This window comes from Arvicola amphibius, chromosome 1 (assembly GCF_903992535.2).
Source record: "Arvicola amphibius chromosome 1, mArvAmp1.2, whole genome shotgun sequence".
Lineage (NCBI taxonomy): Eukaryota > Metazoa > Chordata > Mammalia > Rodentia > Cricetidae > Arvicola > Arvicola amphibius.
This window is the reverse complement of record NC_052047.1, coordinates 115197410-115219639: the sequence shown is the minus strand read 5'-3', so window position 1 is coordinate 115219639 and position 22230 is coordinate 115197410. Positions and strand designations below refer to the sequence as shown.

The 22230-nt window shown below is 37.5% G+C and overlaps 1 protein-coding gene across 4 annotated transcripts in view; it reads left to right on the top strand.

Moving 5' to 3' along the window:
- Btbd10 (BTB domain containing 10) overlaps positions 1 to 22230 on the top strand; it is a 56124-nt gene that overhangs the window by 32640 nt on the left and 1254 nt on the right. For all 4 annotated transcript variants that reach the window (XM_038315720.1, XM_038315712.1, XM_038315717.1 and 1 more), the window contains 6 exons: positions 2373 to 2569; positions 5263 to 5548; positions 8390 to 8492; positions 9317 to 9437; positions 11747 to 11944; positions 14446 to 14556. In XM_038315720.1, coding sequence (XP_038171648.1) covers positions 2416 to 2569; positions 5263 to 5548; positions 8390 to 8492; positions 9317 to 9437; positions 11747 to 11944; positions 14446 to 14556 — 973 coding nt within the window. In that variant the 5' untranslated portion in view covers positions 2373 to 2415. The remainder of the gene's footprint in view (positions 1 to 2372; positions 2570 to 5262; positions 5549 to 8389; positions 8493 to 9316; positions 9438 to 11746; positions 11945 to 14445; positions 14557 to 22230) is intronic.

Here is a 22230-nt window from a genome sequence, read left to right as displayed (position 1 = left end):
ATTTGATGTCTTTGCAAAGCATATGAAGTCCAGCTAGAGAATTATCTTAATACTGTCACTACAGTTATATACTCTGAGATTAAACTGGGTCAGTATATGTGAGCTATCAATAAAAAGGACCAACACATTACATTCATGTTTAGGACACACACCCTCACACATGGGTGACTAAATGTACATGTACATACACAGTCAAATAAAATGAATGTCCTCAGGACTAAGCTTTCCCAATAACCCACCAGTAACTGCATGTCAACCCTTCTGATTAACCCAACCAAGAGTTCTTCTGAGTCAGTAAAATAAAAACTATCTTTGGTAATCAAATTTCTTGATAGTAAAAAGCCTTTATATTTTACAATAAAATATGTTTGAAATAGTCATAGCCTTCCACTGCTTATGAAAGCTTGTCTCTACATATTGTTATTTGTTTTTACCATGAATGTTCTATCATGAGACAGAAAAATAATGATTTATTCTACCCATGAAAATGTTTTTCTTCTTCTTCAATATTTTAATTAAATCCATCTAGAGGCTGCCTTATTATTATAAGTCTGATAGGTTGTATATTTACTTAATAACTATTAGATCCAATTTGCAAACATTTTCTTAGGATCCAAATGATTATGTTTACAAATATAATTATGTATAATTTTCTTATATTAGCCCTTTACTTTTTACTAATTTCAGCACTTATAATCATTAAATATTTAATATTCAACATGATAGTATAATAAATAAACTAATCATTTAGGATCATAATGGCAAAAAAAAAAAAAAGAGGCGCATTGTGACCAGTGCTTTACTACCCTTTCTGTTGGTTTACTCCTAATATCAACAGTAGAAAGTAGATAGAATCTTAGAACTTATAGGGGCCTGTTTCCAGAATATTAAATAACTCAAAATACTATGTAACTATCAAAGGAAAGTTTGGGTCTAACTCTTATTACTGTAAAATCAAGAGTTCCTTCTACTTCTAAAATATGTTATACTATTTCTTAAACTGTGACTGTCATATAAACATTTCCAAATGCTTCATTTCTAAATGGTCTTGAGTCTGACTGTGATTACTATCATTTCCTTTTCTATACCCGAAGTATTTTTATTGTTAATTTTTATTTTTTGTTTTTATTTAATTATTAAAATTTTACATATTTTTGGGAATTAGTGACTAACTCTAATCCAATTTTTTTAAATCACATTTATCTACTTATTTATGTAGTATTTTTGTGGGGCTCACATGTGGAGGTGAGAACAGCTTGTGGGGCATGGTTCTCTCCTTCCACCATGTAGGTTCCTGAGTTCAAACTCAGTTGTCAGGCTTGGCAGCAAATGAGTGCCCTTAGTCAGTAAACCGTCTTGTCAGCCCCCTGACTTTAGGAGTGCCTTCTTATTTTGAGATTCTAAAGCATTTGCCCGTCACTCATTTAGTAGTTATAAAATATTTGTGATGTACTATTTTTTACATTTGGAAGTTGGATAACATGGCTTGTTTACATTTCTCAATGTATTATTACTACACAGGTAAGCTCTAGAGAGCTTCATTTTATGGGATTTAACATAAAATAAATAAAGATAAGAACAGATGTTAATACTGGATCTTAGCTAAATTGTCATTTAACACATTATTATGCCTGTTGTGTACATATTTAATGATACTGAGAGTGAATTCTCTTACTAGACTATTTTAGCTAAATGATGATGTCCTCAGTTACTTCTCAGTAAAATTTACTCTATGTAACATGTAAACATTTTTAAATCTCTGACTTTCTACAGTCAGAAAGTTGAGTACTTTTTAAAAATTAAAATAATAATAAATTTGAAGAAGTTCTAAAAATGAGTTCATCTTGTTTGCTTGGAGACTTGCTTGGTAAGAACAGTTATTTTTGCTCAAACCTGTTTATTTTTTTTTAATTAGTGTTTTAGAATGTGGTGCTCTCCTTCTAAGATTCCCTTCCAAAGAAATTTAAATACCTGTATACTTCATGTTATTAAGCCTACTTTTAGAAGTCAGTTCATGCCATACGTGGTAGGTAACAAATGCTTATAATACCAGTACTGGGCGGTAGGAGAGGCTGGATCTCTATAGCAGGACTCTGTCTGCACAAAACAAGTCAGTTCACCTTTTTTGAATTTTAAATTTTCTTATCTATAAAACTTTGAATTTGATTACGGTTTTTATAAACACATTACTCCAGAATTTGTCAAACCTAAGGTTCACATTAGTAAATCAAATTTCAGAATCAAAAAGTAACATTTGATTTTTGTACTTAAAATGTCAGTCATATGTTAATCATGTTTTCATTGAAAGAACTTTGTGCTCTCTCTTTTTTTTTTTGCTTTTATGTTAATTTTCTTTTCTAACCTATCATCAGCACTGCCTCACGTATTGCTAAGGGAGGAGTCGACCACACTAAAATGAGTCTGCATGGTGCTAGTGGGGGACACGAACGATCAAGAGATAGACGGAGGTCAAGTGACAGATCACGAGATTCATCTCATGAACGAGCAGAGTCTCAGCTTACTCCTTGTATTCGAAATGTGACTTCACCAACACGACAGCACCATGTTGGTACGTAAGATCATCTTACCCCACCAGTTCTCGTCATCCGCCTTTTTACAGTTGGGTTGATTTCAGTTGTGCCTAATACTTGAGCAAGGTTCACTTCTTTGTTATAATTCAGTTATTTATATTTTAGCTGATTATTTTATTCTTATTAAAAAGATAGCTTATTAAATCCAACGTAAAGGTAACTTTTCAGTTTGGGAGCAATCTTACAAAAGTAACATGAAAAGCCTTTGAAGCTGTGATATAAACTTTTAAAAGAAAATTTTAAGTTAATATATATCTCATTAGATAAAAATGTATGCACAAAACAGTGGCTTATTATAAAATAGTAGTAAGATCCTTTAATCCCAGCATTTGGGAGGCAGAGGCAGGCAGATCTTTCTGAGTTTGAGGCCAGCCTGATCTACAAGAGCTAGACAGGCTCCAGAGCTACAGAGAAATCCTGTCTCAAAAAACAAAACAAAATAGTAGTAAGGTAAATTATTGCTAGGGTTTGCTGGCTACTCATGCCAACAAATAAAGTAAAAGAATAACCATTGTAGGGTTTTGGCTTTATTTTGATTTTTGACAGGGTTCCCAATTTAATAATAAAAATAGAAGAAAGAGAAGTGTGTTTACTTTCTTAATAACTTGGGGTTATTTTCCTTCCTTCTTACTCATATGAACATTATTATTAGCTCAGGATGACACACTGTATGACTACAAAGTACCATTCTGAAGTAATGTGCCTAAGCAGTATAAAATTGTTGATTTTAAAAATTTCCCCCTAGGGAAGGTATAAATATCAAACTTTGATTTAGAGCTGAGGCATCGTTTCTGTGATCATTGTTGCTTAGCATGCACTTGTTTCTGGGCTCAATCTCCTTCAGCTGTGTATGTGGGGGCATATTTAGGCTGGGGATATGCATGTATGTATATGTGTGTGTATATATATGTATACACACACATATACATACATGCACATACATATACATAGCTTGATGGTAGAGTACTAGGTTAGTGTGTGCAAAGCCTTTCTAATCCCCAGCAAGCCCCTCTCCCAACTACTAATTTGGTAGTCTCTGATAATTTGTTGTAAATCAGAATCATTTAAGTGAGGCCTTATTGGATAGAGAAGTTGACAATATCTAAGTAGGTCCTTGAAGACAGGCTAATATATATAAGCCAGATACGATCAGAAGTATTGGTCTCTTCCGTTCAATGTCTGAGAAAGAACAACAGAATATAATTATTTTATCACCTGGGTAAAATTTGCTTTGGGGATGCTACCAGCCTTGTGGAAACAGTAATTAAAGGAGGAGGGTGTCAGAATAGCTCTGGAGCTATAGCAAAGCTAATTATATAATCGGCATGCTGTACAGAATGTTCTAAGTAGCCTGAGTCATGGAGAAATTTGCCAAAAACTGATGAGACAGAGGTACATTTTTAGGTCACCTTTAAAATTTAGTGATCTAGCCTTTAAATAAAACTTACCATAAAATCTTGGTTTTTATTTCCATTTTATAGGATATTGGAACATTTGACAATATTTTCTGCCTATGAAAATTGACAGTAATTATAAGTCTAATAAAGTTTGTATCATTGTTTTATCTGCAAAAGTGTGGCTGTGGAGAAAATGTATCAGCTGAGGAGAGTGGTACAGACCTGTAACTGTAGAGCTAGGAAGGAGCAAGGTCATCATCAGCTACGTAGTGAATTTGATGCTAGCCTGATCTATATGAGACCCTGTTTAAAACAAACAGAAAGAAAGTAGTATACCATTAGTTGCTAAACTCACTTTATTTGGTAATCATTAAAGGTTTTTGTTGTTTGTTTGTTTGTTGGTTTGTTTACTTCTTATTCCCCCCTGCTGAATTTTTTCTTTTTCAGATCTTCTTTTTATGAGAAAAATTGCTGACTTCAGTGTGATATTATCAATAAAGTGTATTTCTGGAGTTTATATTTCACATTCTGAAAATGTTAACTGTTTTTAGTAATTACAACTGTTTCTAAACTGTTCTCAGGCTATATATGGGGCATTTGTAATCTTAATACTTTTAAGGATGAGACAAGAAGATCATGAGTTTGAGACCAGCCTGGGCTATGTAGCAATACCCTGTCTCAACAACCAAAACCAAAAGAAAACAATAACAACAACAACTCTAAAATTGATATTCTTATTATTAATCTTTTATTTTTATTATTTATTTATTTATTTATTTATTTATTTTGGTTTTTCGAGGCAGGGTTTCTCTGTAGCTTTAGAGCCTGTCTTGGAACTAGCTCTTTTAGACCAGGCTGGCCTCGAACTCACAGAGATCTTCCTGCCTCTGCCAATCGAGATCTGGAATTAAAGGCGTGCGCCACCACCGCCCGGCCATTTTTATTCTTATTAATAATTTTAATTTTTGTAAATCTTGTTTGTTTTTCATGTGTATTTAATTGTAAGAATATTTTAATTTTTACATATTTTAGTGGGATAATAATAAAAGTTTTACCTTAACTTTGGTATTTGGCTGGATCAACTTCAATTAGCTAAAATATCTTAGAAAACAATTTTGTATTTTAATTTTCTTGGTTTTGTTGAAAATGTATTTGAAATAGAAAAACAGAAATGCAGCAATTTGAGAGAACTTGTCTATATCAGACATTTTAGAAGATACAGTTCTTGAATCTTTTTAAAGAAAATTTGTATGACCTTAACATTTTTGTTTCAGAACGAGAAAAAGATCATAGTTCATCTCGTCCAAGCAGTCCTCGTCCTCAAAGAGCGTCCCCGAATGGCTCCATGAGCAGTGCTGGGAGCAGCAGCAGAAACAGCAGTCAGTCGAGCTCAGATGGTAGCTGTAAGACATCCGGGGAGATGGTGTTTGTGTATGAGAACGCAAAAGAAGGCGCGCGGAGCACGAGGACGTCGGAGCGAGTGACACTAATAGTAGATAACACCAGATTTGTCGTGGACCCGGCCATTTTCACCGCACAGCCAAATACAATGTTGGGCAGGTTTGTTTCATTGTTGTTCATTCTATCACTAATTCTAAAGCGCTTTTCATGTAATTCTTTTGTGGTTATTATAAAGTTTTTCAGTAAACTTTCTGCTATATAGAAGGGTAGAGCATCCCTATTTTATAGATGAAAGAGCTGTATTTTGGAAGTTAAATTATTTGTCTGAGTTAATTCAGATAGAATGTAGGTGGAGCAAAGCTTGAACTTGGTTTTATTCCTAATGATCTTTTGTAGTACCAGTAGCAGTAGCAAGTATATTTGTTATTAAAGTCAGAACACTAAAGGCTCTCCACAAATTGATCTGATAGAGTCTAACCAGATGAACCTTGGTTAGATTAGCATTGATATGTTTCCCAAATAAGTTCCTAAAACCTGTTACTAGATATAGAAAGATACCCATCAGCTTTGTTTAAAGGAAAACAGTTTGATTAGCTGTGAAGTAAATTTGAATTGTCAGTTTATTGTAGATACTTAAGACAGGGTGAATGTATGTCTTTGAAAATAGATAGGGTGTAATTGAGTAGAGTTACAAGTCTGCAGTGTGCGAACCACCACATCAGGAGTTTAGGAGTCGATTTTTCTACACGCCTAAAATAAGGGTCAAATACTTCAGTGTAAGTTAATAAACTAAAATGGAGAACATAAATGAAATAGACGTTTACATGAGGCAGAAACTTGAAGCATTTTCTGTGATGACTGTAGGGGTTCTAGAGAGGAGAGGTACAGAAGGAAAGGCGTACAGAATAAACGCTGCTCTTGAGATAGTGCATACAGTTGGAGTAACTAGATTTCTCTAAATGACCTTGGACTTCAATATGCATTTTCATGAATATCATCAGTAGATGATAGTGAAGCTGTTGGGATAATATCTTGACATTGTTCCTCTTTATTTTTACTTAAAATTGAAACAAAAAAGTAAGTATTTGATCTGCTTTAGCTGTTTTAAAGACTTTTTTGGGGTGTGTTCACATTAATCTGAAAAGAATAACATTCCTTTTTGTAAAAAGTTCAAGCATTTGAGGAAATTGCATGACATTTGATTCTTGAGAATTTTCAGTCAGTGGAAGTTTCTGTTCAGGCGGTTGACTAAAGCATATCTTTGGGGATGAAAATTAATATTCATAGGAACTGGAAAGCACTTGGCATTCTTTTTGGAAATGTTAAAATAAAACATCTTTGTTTTTCATGGATTTCTGTACTAAGACAAAAGAATAAACCATTTAAATTAAACTGCTGGGTAAAATACTTGAAATAGTACTGTTTACTCTAGAAATAGTGGTATGGTTAAATTCAGAGGCTCAACTATTTTTAATTAATGATTTAAATTTTTTCTTTCTCAGTACTGTTTGAAGTGTTTCATTGCAAAATAACTTTTTTTTAAAGCAACTACTCTTTTTCTCAGTAGTTGCTAGGAAAGATCCAACAATAGTATTTTGGAAAACAAAATTCCAGTTTTTTACTTATGTTAAAATAAAGGCTAAGAGCTTTTTACTCATTTAATTATACTTTTCTGTTTTTTTTTTTTTTCCCCTTTTGCCTTTTTGAAACAGGGTTTCTCTGTGTAGCCCTAGCTGACCTGGAAAACTCGATGTAGACCAGGCTAGCCTTGAACTCAAGAGACTCACCTGTCTGCCTCTCAAGTGCTGGGACTAAAGGCGTGTGCTACCATGCCCAGCCAATTAATTGAACTTTTTATTCTTCATCTTCTGTTCTCGGTTTGTTTGTTTGTTTTGAGATAGGGTCTCACTGTGTAGCTCTGGCTGATCTGGAACTCACTGTATAGACCAGGGTTGGCCTTTGAATTCAGAGAGATCCGAATGCTCAGATTAAAAGCATGTGCTAGCTTGCCCAGCTCATCCTTTGTTCTTACCTTGGCACTTAATTGCTTATTTTTAAATTCTAGGATGCAAGTCTAAGAATTTTGAGTGGAACGCCTTACATTTGGAATTTGAGAAATAGCCCAAACTTTCATGTATCATCTTATTTTTTTCCGGTTTAACTTGCTGCATATTCTGTTAATATTCCATGTTAATTAAATTCTGTTAATTATGATGAGCAGTATTTTCATCATAAATCCTCCAGAATAGAAATCATCTGGTGGCACACGCCTTTAATCCCAGCACTTGGGAGGCAGAGGCAGGTAGATCTCTGAGTTCGAGGCCAGGCTGGGCTACTAGAGCTAGTTTCAAGACAGGCTCCAAAGCTACAGAGAAAGCCTGTCTCGAAAAACCGAGGCGAGAGGGAGAGGGGAGACGGGGGAGACGGGAGAGGGGGAGACCGGGGTGAGAGAAGAGATAGAGAGAGAATAGAGATAGCTAGAGAGAGAGATCTCTATCTTCTCTTATCTTGCTCTCTCTTTATCTTCCTCTCCTCCTTTCTCTTAGAAGTATTGTTTTTCTATTTTTATTACTATCTTGCGTGTTTGGGGATGGGGCGTGATCAGTGTTTTTGCTGTAACAGTTTTTCAGGGTGGCCTAGACTTCCGTGTGTAGTGACAGTGCTCCTGCCTCAGCGTTCTAATGAGGTTGCAAGTGTGAGCTGCTGTACCTACATTAGATTATAGTATTTTGTGTGTGTGCTGGAAATAGAACCCAAGTCCTTATGCATGTAAGGCAGGTGCCCTACCACTGGGTGACATCTTTAGCTGTTGATTTTATTATTGTTAAAGGTAATGTATACTACCATTCCTATAAGAGACCTTTTATGCCCTTTTTATAAATTTTGCCAATTTCTTATTGTTAAATATAACATATATATGTTTAAATAATATTTTTGTATATGTGATTTTCCCTTTTTAAGTATCCTACTAATGTGCATCTTAATTACTTAATATTATAGGATGTTTGGATCCGGCCGAGAACATAATTTCACACGTCCCAATGAAAAGGGAGAGTATGAGGTGGCAGAAGGAATTGGTTCTACTGTGTTTCGAGCTATTTTGGTGAGTGTGTATTTCCTGTATGTGTTAATAACTTGGGCATATGATCCATCCTCAGTATTTAGATCTCTTCTTGCAGATAGGTTATTATTTTCCTTTACATGTACTTTAATTCATGTTTGTGTTAGTACCTAAGGATAAAATAATGGAGGCAAGTGAATTTATGGCCTTGGGAAGATAAGATATGAGTGTCTGAGCCCTTTGTACAGTCCTTTTCAGGTGTCAAGTTATAGTGTTTCTGAAGTTGTATTATTTATCTTAATTCTCTTACATTTAGTAAGTCAATTATGATTTCTTGAACCATAATTTATTGCCCCAAACTAGCACTATGGAAATTTACGAACATCTAAACATTATCTTACTGATTCTTTGTTCTTGTTATAGTTGCTCGTTTTTGTTTTTCCTCTCTCTCTCTCTCTCTCTCTCTCTCTCTCTCTCTCTCTCTCTCTCTCTCTCTCTCTTTCTCTCTCTCTCTCTTTCTTGACAGGGTTTCTCTGTATATCCTTGGCTGTCCTGGAACTCAAGACCAGGTTGGCCTTGGACTCAAGAGATCAGCCTGCCTCTGCCTCTGCCTCTGCCTCTGAGAGTGCTGGGGTTAAAGGCGTGTGCCACCAGCGCCTGACCTGTTTTTCCTTTTTTGAAGTCTTTTTGATTTAAGGAATTTTTATACAAATATTACAGAGGCCATATTTCCCACCTAACTTTATTCCATGATTTAAAATATTAGGGCACTACTACTATCTTTGAAAATGTACCAACCTAGCCTTGATAATGAGCTTAAACTAACTTGTGCTCTGATACGGTTTTCCTAATGTTTTTCCCTCCAGGATTACTATAAGACAGGAATCATCCGCTGTCCTGATGGCATATCTATTCCTGAGCTGAGAGAAGCATGCGATTACCTTTGTATCTCTTTTGAATACAGTACAATTAAATGTAGAGATCTCAGTAAGTATGAAGTTTGTGTTTAACAGTGTCATGAAGCCTGCATGTCTTAAGTAGGCTTCAAATGTTTGTTTAGTTCAATTATAACGTGTCCTGCTATTATAAAAAGAATTTATTGAACTCTACAGAGATCTAGATAGCTCTTTTATTTTCTAGTATTTTTTCAACTGTAATAATTTTTTAATGAACTCAGATTTTCTCTTTGACTGTTTCCTCTGTCATTTCTTACTAATATTTCCTAACTTAGTAACCTTGACTTTTCCTAAAGTGTGACTTATTTCATTACAGAGATATCAGATATATCATCTAAAAATTTGTTTTCCTAAAATTTTTTTTATCTCTGTGTAAGATAGTATCTTGAGCACTATGGGAGATAAAAATAATTCTTACAAGGTATACGTGGCACTAGAAACCAGAGATTGCCTTCCTTCAGAACACACTCACATAGTTGGAATTTTTAGTTCTCCTGTCCTTCAGACACAGTTTGCTGATAATCACTGTGCGTGTGTGTGTGTGCGTGCGTGCGTGTGTTAGTCTCAAACTCAGTATGTCAATATGTATGTGAGGATGACCTTAAACTCCTGGTTATCCTGCCTTCATCCATCAAATGATGATATTACCCATATCTGCAATCATTCCTTATTCATTATCATCACTATTAAAGACCTGTTAAAGATTTGTTATGGAATTCAAGATAGGAATCTTTATGTAAAATAGGTGTAGAAGACTTTCTAGACTTGTAACTTATAATTTTATTTGTAGATTACTATATATTACCAAAATTTTACATATTTTCAAAGACCTTACTAAGAAAAATTTTTAAAGATTAAAAGTGGTCCTAAAAAAATTTAAAAGAATACTGAAGATATATACTTGAATCAAAAATATTTTTTCTTAGCTGGGCGGTGGTGGCACACGCTTTTAATACCAGCATTCGGGAGGCAGAGACAGGGGGACCTCTATGAGTTCAAGGCCAGCCTGGTCTACAAAGCTAGTTCCAGGATAGGCTCCAAAGCTACAGAGAAACCCTGTCTCCAAAATCCAAAAAAAAAAAAAAAAAAAATCTTTGCTGAATATTTTAGACTCCTTAATTGGAAACAGGTACTTGGCAGAGTTGTTAGGAATTAAATGAGGATGCATTTAAGAAAAGAAAAAAATAGCAAAAAATAGAAAGTACAAAAAGCTCAAGAACAGAAATATATGCCTGCAATCCCAGTACCAAAAAGAGGAGGCAGGAGAATCAGAAGTCAAAAGTCATCTCCAGTTTTGTAGTGGATTTGAGGCCACCTTGAACTACCTGAGACACCCTGTCTCCAAAGGAAATATGAAGAAACTATTAAGAGATCATATTGGGGCTGGAGAGATGGCTCAGCAATTAAGAGCACTTGTTACTCTTGCAGATCTTGGGTTCAGATCCCAGCATGTACACAGTAGCTCCCAAATCTGTAATTCCAGTCCCAGGGGAACCAGCACCTTCTTCTGGTCTCTGTGGGCACCAGGCATGCACACAGTGCACATATACATGCAGGGAAATACTCATAAACATAAAATACAATAAAAACTTTTTAAACAAGAAAGTTACTGATTTTGTACATTTGTGTTTATGTTTAGCTTCCTCACAGCCCTGTTTGTACACATCATTTGTACTTTTTTTAAAGTGTGAATCACAGGAGCTGCATCTCTGTTACAGGTTTATTCAGTAAGGTAATACAAACAGCCTTTTAAAAATCTATGATGTATACAGTGTTCTTTCTGCATGTATGCACCAGATCTTATTCCAGATGGTTGTGAGCCACCATGTGGTTGCTGGGAATTAAACTCAGGACCTCTGGAAGAGCAGCCAGCAACTGGTGCTCCTCACCTCTGAGCCATCTATCCAGCCCCCATCATTTGTACTCTTAGTATATTCTTTTTTGTAATACTGAGCTGACTAGAAGATTATGAACAGTGCTAATTTAATGGTAACTCTGTCATTAGGTTTCACTACTAAATTACCTGAGCGCCTCTCTTAATGCTTTTTCTGACTCTTAAGACATCCTTCTTTGCTTTTCTGTCTGTCATTCTCCCACTTGCTCCCTGGTCCTTCATCTGTCACATCTATTATCTATCACACTTTACTGTTGCCCATTTTTGTCTCTGACTTTGTATATGAACTCTTTTTCGGTACAGTATGATGGCTGAAGAATTACCATTTATCAATCTGTAAAATTCTAAAGTAGATGCTGACTTACTCTGGTGTTCTGTTCTTTGCTTCTGCATTTATCAGGCATCAAAAAAAAAAAGTCAAGATATCTGTGTGGGTTTCATTTCAGGTGCCCTTATGCATGAGTTATCAAATGATGGTGCTCGTAGACAATTTGAATTTTATCTGGAAGAAATGATCCTCCCTCTCATGGTAGCGAGTGCCCAGAGTGGGGAACGAGAGTGCCATATAGTGGTGCTTACAGATGATGATGTGGTTGATTGGGATGAGGAGTATCCACCACAGATGGGAGAGGAATATTCACAAAGTAAGTATTTTGGCATGCTTCTCTTTCCTGATTCATCATATAGATTACCTCTGTCTTTTAATAGTAATCAAAGGACAGGTAAAGAGTTTATCAGACTCTTCTCGTATATCAGGAACCAGCTAACTAGCTCTGGGTTAAATTCAGCCCATTGCCTGTTTTATCAATAAAGTTTTTGTATTGCCTATGGCTGCTTTGGTGCTATCATGGTAGAATTGTATAGCTGCAACAAATATTGCATGGCTCACAAAGCCCAGAGCATTCACTGTTTGGGCCTGTGGAGAAAAAGTGTGCCCACCCCTGCCTGTCATGCACAGAAACTGATTTACATTTTGTTGACTAGCGGTAACTTTAATTTCCAAGATTTCTTTTTAAAATCATTTGTGTTCCTGATAGTAGCCCTTCCAAAAGCTTTCTTGAACAAACCATAGGTCTCCAGTTGTTGCTGACCAGACTAGCCCATCTTGAACAGCATTGGGTTCTTTTTTATTTCCAGACTTTGTGGTTAGAATTTTTTGTTTGCTTTTGTTAGAGAAAATCTTTTTATGTTGTTTTTATGAACCCAATATCAGCATTTTTAAACAGTGTCCTGGGTGAGCTAACAGCTTGTTTTATGTCCTAGCCTGTTAACCTTGAAAGGTTATACTGCACTGAGTTTAAGTAAAAGCTGTAGGAATATAGAAAGTATGAAAACTCTTTTATGAACCTTTTTTTGAAAACTAAGCAGACTCTATAAACAATCACTTTGCCAACTTAGGTTTTCAGAGACTTTTCCTCAGACAGCTGCTTTAGCACTTTCCAGACAGATTTTCTCTTACATGATGGACTTATGAATGTTGTGGTTCTCTTTAGAGTACTTTTTAACTCCTTACGAGTCTCATACAGTGTATTTTGATCATATCCACACCTAGTGTTAACAATGAGTCTTTTGTAAAGATAAAATAGATGTCTTTGTTTCTGACAATGTCTTTTCTCAATTACGTAGAATAAAAAGTTGGACAAAGCAGGAAAAACAAAAAGGTTCCAATACTCAGGATGAGCGTACTAAATTATTTTCTGTTAAAACAGAGTTTATCATTTTAGCTTTCAGTAGGTTCAGTTCTAAGTGTAGAGACAATTAAAGAACAGAAGTGACATTGTAGTAGCTTTGTAGAATTAGAGCCAGACCAGCTTTTCCTGTTTCACTGTTGATATTTCTTATTCATTCATTCGTTTGTTTGTTTTGGTTTTTAAAGACAGGGTTTCTATGTGTAACAGGCCTGGTAGTTCTGGAACTCATTTGTAGACCTGGCTGACCTCTAACTCAGAGATCCACCTGCCTCTGCCTCCTGAGTTCTGGGATTAAAGGCGTGTGCCACCACCACCCAGCTCATTTTATTTTATTTTATTTTATTTTATTTTATTTTTTGTTCTTGTTTTTGTTTTCTTGTTTTTTTTTATCTTGAGCATCATAGCTTAAAGAGAACAAAACTTTCTTTTACTTAGCTTGTCTAAGTATGAATCATTTCGTCTCAAGCTGTTAAATCCTAAAGAAGATGCATTTGAGGAGCATACAGTTAGCTTTTTCAGCCAGACGGATTTTCTAAGTTTGACTCTATCCTTTCTGAATGGTCAAAAGATAAAAGAAAAGAAAAATCTTAAAATACCAGTAGTCTCAAAGCTTTGGTAATAAGTACAGATGGATGCCATGGGTAAAATTTGTATACATATTTTCCTTTATTGGCTCTTAAACCAGCATGTTTGGTTTGTGAGTGTGTTTTTCTTTTTTTGACAAAACCTTGCAGTTCACCTTTTAAGGGCGATAACTCCACCTGAGAGAGAGGAGGCGAGGAAGGCCCATCAGTCTAACTCCCTGAAGTTCCCAGCACATTTGGAAGACTCAACATGTTGTCAGTGGACTGTCTGCCCTTTGCAAAGCCAGTTTGCTCTAAACAGACTAACCTAGGCAGAACATGCTCGAATCTGCCATTTAACCTCAGTATTAAATGGGGCTCTTTGCCTGGATGGAAAACAGTTTGTGGGGAGGGGCTTTGCCTTTGGGGAAATTATTAATAGTTGCTCAATCTGTGAAATATAAGATGTGTAGTACTCTTTTACAAGGCAGTTTCCCCACCTCCAGACTAGGCCATGTAGGTATCTAGTTTTTTACTTTGCCTGCTTGATAATAGTGTGTGATCAGTATCTTTTGGTTGTCTTATTGAAAATTGGGACAGATCCCATTCCAATAAGTGGATGTGTGTCTTGGAGAAAGAGATCTTTCTATGGATTGGGTTACCTGATTGGTTATCAAAGCTTTTCTTGTTTCCACTTAAGTAGACATTTGCTTCTACATTAACTGTACTGAATATTGTCCTGTCATGTTGGCTAGTCTTCCTTTGGCATTAGTGCATCCATTATTTGGGCTTTTAGGGATGTCAGGTCCCTTTGATGATCCAGGTAAATTGAAGTTAATATCTTAAGTACTTTGATGCTAATGTGAAATATTTTTGTCTTTTTTATTCCAGTTATTTATAGCACAAAATTATATAGATTTTTCAAGTACATTGAAAACAGAGATGTGGCCAAATCAGTTTTGAAGGAGAGGGGTCTTAAGAAGATTAGATTGGGAATAGAAGGTAAGATGTTATCAGTGTTTTCAATTCATTTTCTTTCTTTTTAAATTGCTTTTCAAAATCTTGAAGTTTCAATAATTTGGAATGCTCTCACAAATGGTTACTGAATGATGATGGGGTAAACATGTAAATGACAGAGACAGGCTTTCTTCTGAGAGGATGTATGTATTTCATAAGATTTCCCAGTGATACAGAAGTGATTTTTTTTCTTTCATGACATGCTCTGATTCATTATTAGCAAAGCCCACATAAATAATTGGCTCATTGTGTGTATATTCCCATAAAGTTTACAGGCTGTGTGCTGGTGATCTCTGAGGCCTAGCATGTTTTAAAAACACCTTTTGAGAATGCATGTAGAAGCAGTGCTCAGCTCACTGTATCCTACATTCAAGGAACATACAGTTGCACAACTTATTTCATTGCTTAAATGTATGCATCTTCAGACAGCTTTTTTTGATTTAAATGATTCCCCCATATGCCTTCATTTTAAAGCACCCTTCTTATATCAAATATCCTGCTGGTTGTAGTGGCACACACCTTGAATCCCAGCAATGAGAAGCAGAAGCAAGCAGATCTCTGTGAGACCAGCATGGTCTACATAGTGAGTTTCAGGACGGTCAGATCTACATATGATACCCTGTCTAAAAACAAAATAAAAACATCCAAATATCCTTCCTGAATAATTTTAGTGGGTTATGTAAGGAGTAAAGGCTCTGGAGCCAGATTACTTATGAATTAGTTTTTGTGTATTGGCTACAGCACTTAAACCAGCTTTTGTTTAAATTTATTTATTTTTAATTAAAATTTTCCACCTCCTCCCCTCCTATTTCCCTCCCCCTCCCTCACCCCCTCCCCCTCCCTCTCCAGTCCAAAGAGTAGTCAGGGTTCCCTGCCCTATGGGAAGTCCAAGGTCCTCCCCCCTCCATCCAGGTCTAGGAAGGTGAGCATCCAAACAGACTAGGCTCCCATAAAGCCAGTACATACAGTAGGATCAAAACCCAGTGCCATTGTCCTTGACTTCTCAGTCAGCCCTCCTTGTCAGCCACGTTCAGAGAGTCCGGTTTGATCACACGCTATATCAGTCCCGGGCCAGCTGGCCTTGGTGAGCTTCCAGTAGATCAGCCCCACCGTCTCGGTGGGCACACCCCTCGTGGTCCTGACTTACTTGCTCATGTTCTCCCTCCTTCTGCTCCTCATGTGGACCTTGGGAGATCAGTCCAGTACTCCAATGTGGGTCTCTGTCTCTATCTCCATCCATCGCCAGATGAAGGTTCTATGGTGATATGCAAGATATTCATCAGTATGGCTATAGGATAGGGCCATTTCAGGCTCCCTCTCCTCAGCTACCCAAGGATCTAGCTGGGGACATCTTCCAACCCTAAAATGGCTCCCTTAAGATATATGCTTCCCTGCTCCCATATCCACCCTTCCTCCATCCCAACCATCCCATTCTCCCAAGCTCTCCCCATCCTCCCCTTCTCACTTTTTTCTCCCCATCTCCCCTTACCCCCTACCCCCACCTCCAAGTTTCCAATTTTTGCCTGGCAATCTTGTCTCCTTCCAATATCCAGTAGGATAGAGAATTCTCAACAGAAGTTCAAATGGCCAAAAGACACTTAAGGTCACATGCAACCTCCTTAGCGATCAGGGAAATACAAATCAAAACAACTTTGAGATACCATCTTACACCTGTTAGAGTGGCTAAAATAAAAAACACCAATGATAGCCTTTGCTGGAGAGGATGTGGAATAAGGGGAACATTCATCCATTGCTGGTGGGAATGCAAACTTGTGCAACCACTTTGGAAATCAGTGTGGTGGTTTCTCAGGAAATTCGGAATCAACCTACGCCAGGATCCAGCAATACCACTCTTGGGAATATACCCAAGAGATGCCCTATCATACTACAAAAGCATTTGTTCAACTATGTTCATAGCAGCATTATTTGTAATAGCCAGAACCTGGAAACAACCTAGATGCCCCTCAATGGAAAAATGGATAAAGAAAGTGTGGAATATGTACGCATTAGAGTACTACTCAGCGGTAAAAAACAATGACATCTTGAATTTTGCATGCAAATGAATGGAAATAGAAAACACTATCCTGAGTGAGGTAACCCAGACCCAAAAAGATGAATTTGGTATGTACTCACTCATAAGTGGATTCTAGTCATAAATAAAGGACATTGAGCCTATAATACGTGATCCTAGAGAAGCTAAATAAGAAGGTGAATTCAAAGAAAAACATTTAGTTATCCTCCTGGATATTGGAAGGAGCTTTTTTTTTTTTTTTTAATCTGGAATGGGGAGCATTAATAAGTATTTTAAATGGCTATTGTAAGGATGAGCTAACACAAGAAAAGCACTTAAAACAGCACCAATATAGTAAGGTCTCAGTCTGATTTGTGGTGATAATGGTGTTTAGCAACTCTTATTAAGAAAAACACGACATTGAGGGTGACTTGCTTACAGTTTCAGAGGTTCAGTCCATTATCATCATGGTGGGGAGCATGGCAGCGTGCAGGCAGACATAGGCCTGGAGTTGAAAGTCCTACATCTTGCAGGCAACAGGAAGTCAACTGGGACAGTGAGCTGTATCCTGAGCATAGGAAAGCTCAAAGCCCACCACAACAATGGCTCACTTCCTCCAACAAAGTTATACCCTCTCCAACAACAGCATACCTCCTAATAGTGCCACTCCCTATGAGATCATGGGGACCAGTTACATTCAAACTGCCACATATGGTGAAGATAATTGTGTTAGCTAAGGACCTGGTTGAGGTGCTGAAGGATCACAGGAATAGGGTGCTCAAGCATGTGAAAAGAATGTCCAAAACAAAATTTGTGTGAAGGACAGTAGAATTGAGATACATGACTTTCCACCAGTGCTTAAGGTTATAAAAACTAGTGGATAATTCTTGATTGAATGAGTAATCTCATTAGCGAATAAAAAAATGTCATTTTGTAATTATTTGATTCTTAATAGCTAATGTCTTATGAAATAGAGTTTTTCCCTATCCAGTCCACTTGATTACACAACACTACTTCTGCGTAACTGGTTAAGTAAGCTGTTAAAATTTCCCCGAGAAGACATAACAAAGCAGGGGCCTGAACTAGGACTTTGTGATGTCAGAAAACCAGGAACTTCTGAATAGCTATGTTAAGTAAGTTTTTTTCTTAAAGAGCCAGTATTTAACATATTTGTCCAGGCACATTACAAGCTTACATAAATTAATCTTGACTTTGGCTAGACAGTAATTAGGCTCATCTACATTTATTTCAATAACAGCTTCTAGATTTTGAAGCATGTTTTTCTTACAAATGATTTGTAGACCCTCAGCTTTCCCACCAAGTCTGTAAGATTTTCTTCTTGGAAAAGTAAGAAAGAACCTGGGCATGGTAGCACATACCTGCAATCCCAGCACATGGGAGAATCGGGAGTTCAAGGCTTCCTTGCCTATTAGCAAGTTTGAGGCCAACCTGAGTTACATGATACCCTGTCTAAACTTTCCCAAACAAAGAAAAGAGACTGGAGAGATGGCTCAGTGGTTAAGAGCACTGACTGCTCTTCCCAACGTCCTGAGTTCAATTCCTAACTACATGTTGGCTCACAACCATCTATAGTGGGATCTGATGCCCTCTTCTGGCATAAAGGCATACATGCAGATAGAGCACTAACATACATTAAATAAATAAATAAACCCTTAAATGCTGGGTAGTGGTGGCACAAGCCTTAAATCCCAGCACTTAGGAGGCAGAGGCAGGCAGTTCTGTGAGTTACAAAGTGAGTTCAGAACAGCCAGGGCTACAAAGAGAAACCCTGTCTTGAAAAACAAAACAAAACAACAAAACAAAACAAAACCAAAAACATAGCCTCAATCCTAGATAGGAGTGTTAACCGTTGTGTTACCCCATCCCGTATACCTACTCCAGTGTTCCTAATTTCAAGGCTTTCAAAAGAAATCTGATTTTAGAGTTAATGTGTTAATTTCTTTGGGAGCTAGATTGAGTTGGTGTCTTAAGAGACAAGAACGTGATTAAATGAGAAGGGATGATGGATATAAGGGCAGAAGACTGTTAGTTCCATGATCCCACAGTTACATTCCTGTGTAGATATTGCTGTAGTTAGGTGCGTCTGTTGGATGCTACTTAATGATAAACTGATTTGGGGGGTTGGTAGATGATGAAGTTAAATTAAAAAAGTATATGTACTGGGTTGGGCATAGTGGCACCTCTGACCCCATCACTTACGAAACTGAGCCTAATCAAAAATAAAACCAACAACAGCAAGAACCTCAAAACTGTCTGGTATAAAAATGAAAAAATGGGAGAATATAATTTGTATTAATTAATCTGGCACAACAGTGTTGCATCAAAACATGAATCTGAGAGTTGCTTCCTATGTCCTTAATAGTGTATCTGTCAGCCTCAAAGGATGCCTTCTAAAGTCAGTGTAGGATCACAGGAGTTTGCCACTCCACCTAACAGTTATAGCATTCATGGCCTCCCTCCATCTGTGGTGCTGTGTCTGAATTTGGTAGAAAACGCTCATCTGTCATAGTACTTAACTAAGCTTTTAACAAAGCCTACAGTTTAAAAGGAAACCTTTTAAAGAAGTAGTATTGAAATAGTTTCCATAGATTACAGGAAGCTTAAGGCTAAGAAACTATTTAATTACACAAGCTTGTGAATTAATCTACCCTTTGTATCCTGAGCAGGAATGGCAGGACAGTAAGGACTGCAGTTGTCACAGAATGTAGAATTTGGTTTTGGTACAATTTTATCATACTAAGCTTTAAAAAATAGCCTTGGCTTCTTTTTGTTGAATAAAGAATATTATTTAGGATTGAGAATGTAGCTTAGCGGGAGGGTCTTGCCTAGCATGTGCACCACAAGGCCCTGGCTTTAATCCTCAATACTGCATCATCATCGTGTATTTAAAGTTCTCCAACCTGGAATCAAATCAGTTTTCTAGTACCTACCATTCCAAATCTCAAAATCTGCTAATATATCTTGTATGCTTAAGTTATTCTCTTTGCCTGTATTTCCCTCACTTTTTGATTATTATTAAGATCAAGCACAAGGGGCCAGGCGGTGGTGGTGCACGCCTTTAATCCCAGCACTTGGGAGGCAGAGGCAGGCGGATCTCTGTGAGTTTGAGGCCAGCCTGGTTTACAAGAGCTAGTTCCAGGAGAGCCAGGGTTGTTACACAGAGAAACCCTTTCTCAAAAAAACAAAATAAACAAAGAACAAGGAAAGTCACTGGAATGTCATTGTGTATATTGTTATGGTTTAAGTAAAATGCTGCAGGTCCTCAAGTGGCAACAGCAGGCCCCAGGCAGGGAGCCCCCAAGTGGCCTCCAGTGGGTTCTAGGAGCCGCATGGTGGGTGAGAGACCTGGGTGGGACAGACAGTCCCATGAGGAGCCACAGCCCCAGCAGGTGAGAGGCAAGGAACCACGTGGTGCGTGAGAGACCAAGATGGATAGGCACGCCATGCAGAGAGAGTATTTATTTAGTGGGTTATGGAGGGGAAAGGGAAGAGGGGAGGAGAGATGGGGGAAGAGCAAAGAGAGAGAGAAGGGGGGGCAGAGAGGAGAGGAGCCATAGCAGCAGCTACTTACCTCTTTGGGAGAGAGCTCAGACTGGAAGCAGAAGGAAGATCTGCCTGCTTGGGTGGTGGGCGGGGCTTGTCTCTTAAAGGGACAGGTCAGACCATTACATAACATTGCTTCTTGAGGTGGGGGGGGGTTGTTTTGTTTTTAACTTTATGAACAGATGTCATCACCCTCATAGAGCACAGACACCTTCAAGACAGCTGGTACCTTGAGTTCTTTGATGAAATAGCTGTTAAATATTACTTGTTGAGTGAAGAGGTCAGAGACAGATTTTATTTTTAAAGGGAAGAATATTCTCAGTAAGAGATATCTGAAGGCTAGAGAGATGGCTCAGCAGTTAAGAGCACTGGACAAGTTCCATTCTCCATATCCATACCTGGCAGCTTCAACTGCTTGTAACTCCAGCACCAAGGCATCTGACACCTCAGGTACACACATACACAAATTTTTTTAAAAAAAATAGGAAGAAAAAGCTAGCTGTCTGGGAGGAGGCTATCACCGCTATGCTCTAGTAGTTCGTTCATGATGTGTCACTCAGTGCTTGCAGTATATTATGTGCTACACTAGGCTCTGGAGATTGAGGTGCAGATGCTGGCTTTGCCATGTGAGAACTTAGCTTAGGTGGGAGTCAAACATAACACAAATTAATTACCATTTAGTGTTGCAGGTGCTAGTATAACGTGAGTGCTTTGGAGCATAAGAAGCAAATAATTAGCTCTGTATGGACTCAATATTTTTGCCAAGAGAGAAAAAAAGATTGGAATTGCAGAAGTTCCAGGAGGAATCCAGCTCAAAAACAAATGTGAGAAACACAAAAGCATGTTCAGGAAGAAATGGAAAGTTTGTTGTAACCATTCCATTTGAGAGCTCTAGTATAAGAGGACATAAAGCATGACGGTAGTTGAGATTCAGTTCATTGGAGCCAGGTTTTAAAACAACTTAAGCATACATCTTTCTCCTTGAAGCATAACAAAGCCATTGGTGGTTTTAAAGCAAGTGTGCATTACGATTCTGTTTGTGTAGAGAGGCGATTCTGTGAGGAAGAAAGATGGGAATACAGTCACATAGGAAGTTGAGACTTTCTGAAGATCCAGGAGTGACCAAGAACAAGAGAACAAAGAGAAGCCATCTGTACCTTCTGCTGGCTGGGGACTGGAAGGAGAGATAAGCCTTCTCTAGGCCTTGAGAAGGCCAATGGCTTCCCTCACTCCTGTCACACACAGCCTATACACACCCTTAGATAGTGCTAACTGATGTCTTCTGCCTGAGGCCTTTCTGGTTCTCTTTCTGGATATCATTTTTTGATACAGACCAACCCCAACCTTTTGCTTTTTTTTAAATTGCGTTGTTAGAGTTATCTTTGTTTCCTGAAACTGATTGCACTTTACAGTGGCAGAGTTGGGTAGGTCTAGTAGAAACCATAAAGCTCACAAGATTGAATATGTACTGCAACTTGTTACAGAAAAATTTGCTTATCTCTGGTTCAGTTCTTAACTGATAGAAAGGAGGGAAGACTGTGCAGTATTTTCTAAGGACTTTGTGTCTTTGGAAAAATTTCATTACTAATAGACAATTAATTGAAAGTTTTTTGAAACTTTGGGTTGTTTTTACTAGTTGTTATTTTTAGTGACTAGAATTCAAAAAGAAAAGTTATAACTAAGGAAAGCTCTTTGCAGATACAGGTTTAATTCACTGTTGAGACAGTCATAATAAAGTGATATCAGAGATTAAAATATTGCCCTTGCCCTTGTTGAGCTAGCTGCAGATTTAAGAACCTGCTAGAGAGCTGAGTATTTTTTGTTATTTTTAAAAAAAAGAAACAAAAAAATCTAAAGCAATATAAAGATGAGACTGAAGATTAAGGAAACTAGAGGGCTAAAGAACTATAGGCCTTTAAGGCCGGTCACCCTGTGAGCAGAGTGAGCGTTGCCTATGCACAAGGAGAGACCGCATTTCCTGCAGATGTCATGCCTGGTACAGAGAACCAGCCCTCCATAGCCCCACCCGAAGAGTTTGAGTAACTGAAAAAGATGGCGGAAGGTTTTGTAAATTACATCTCTAG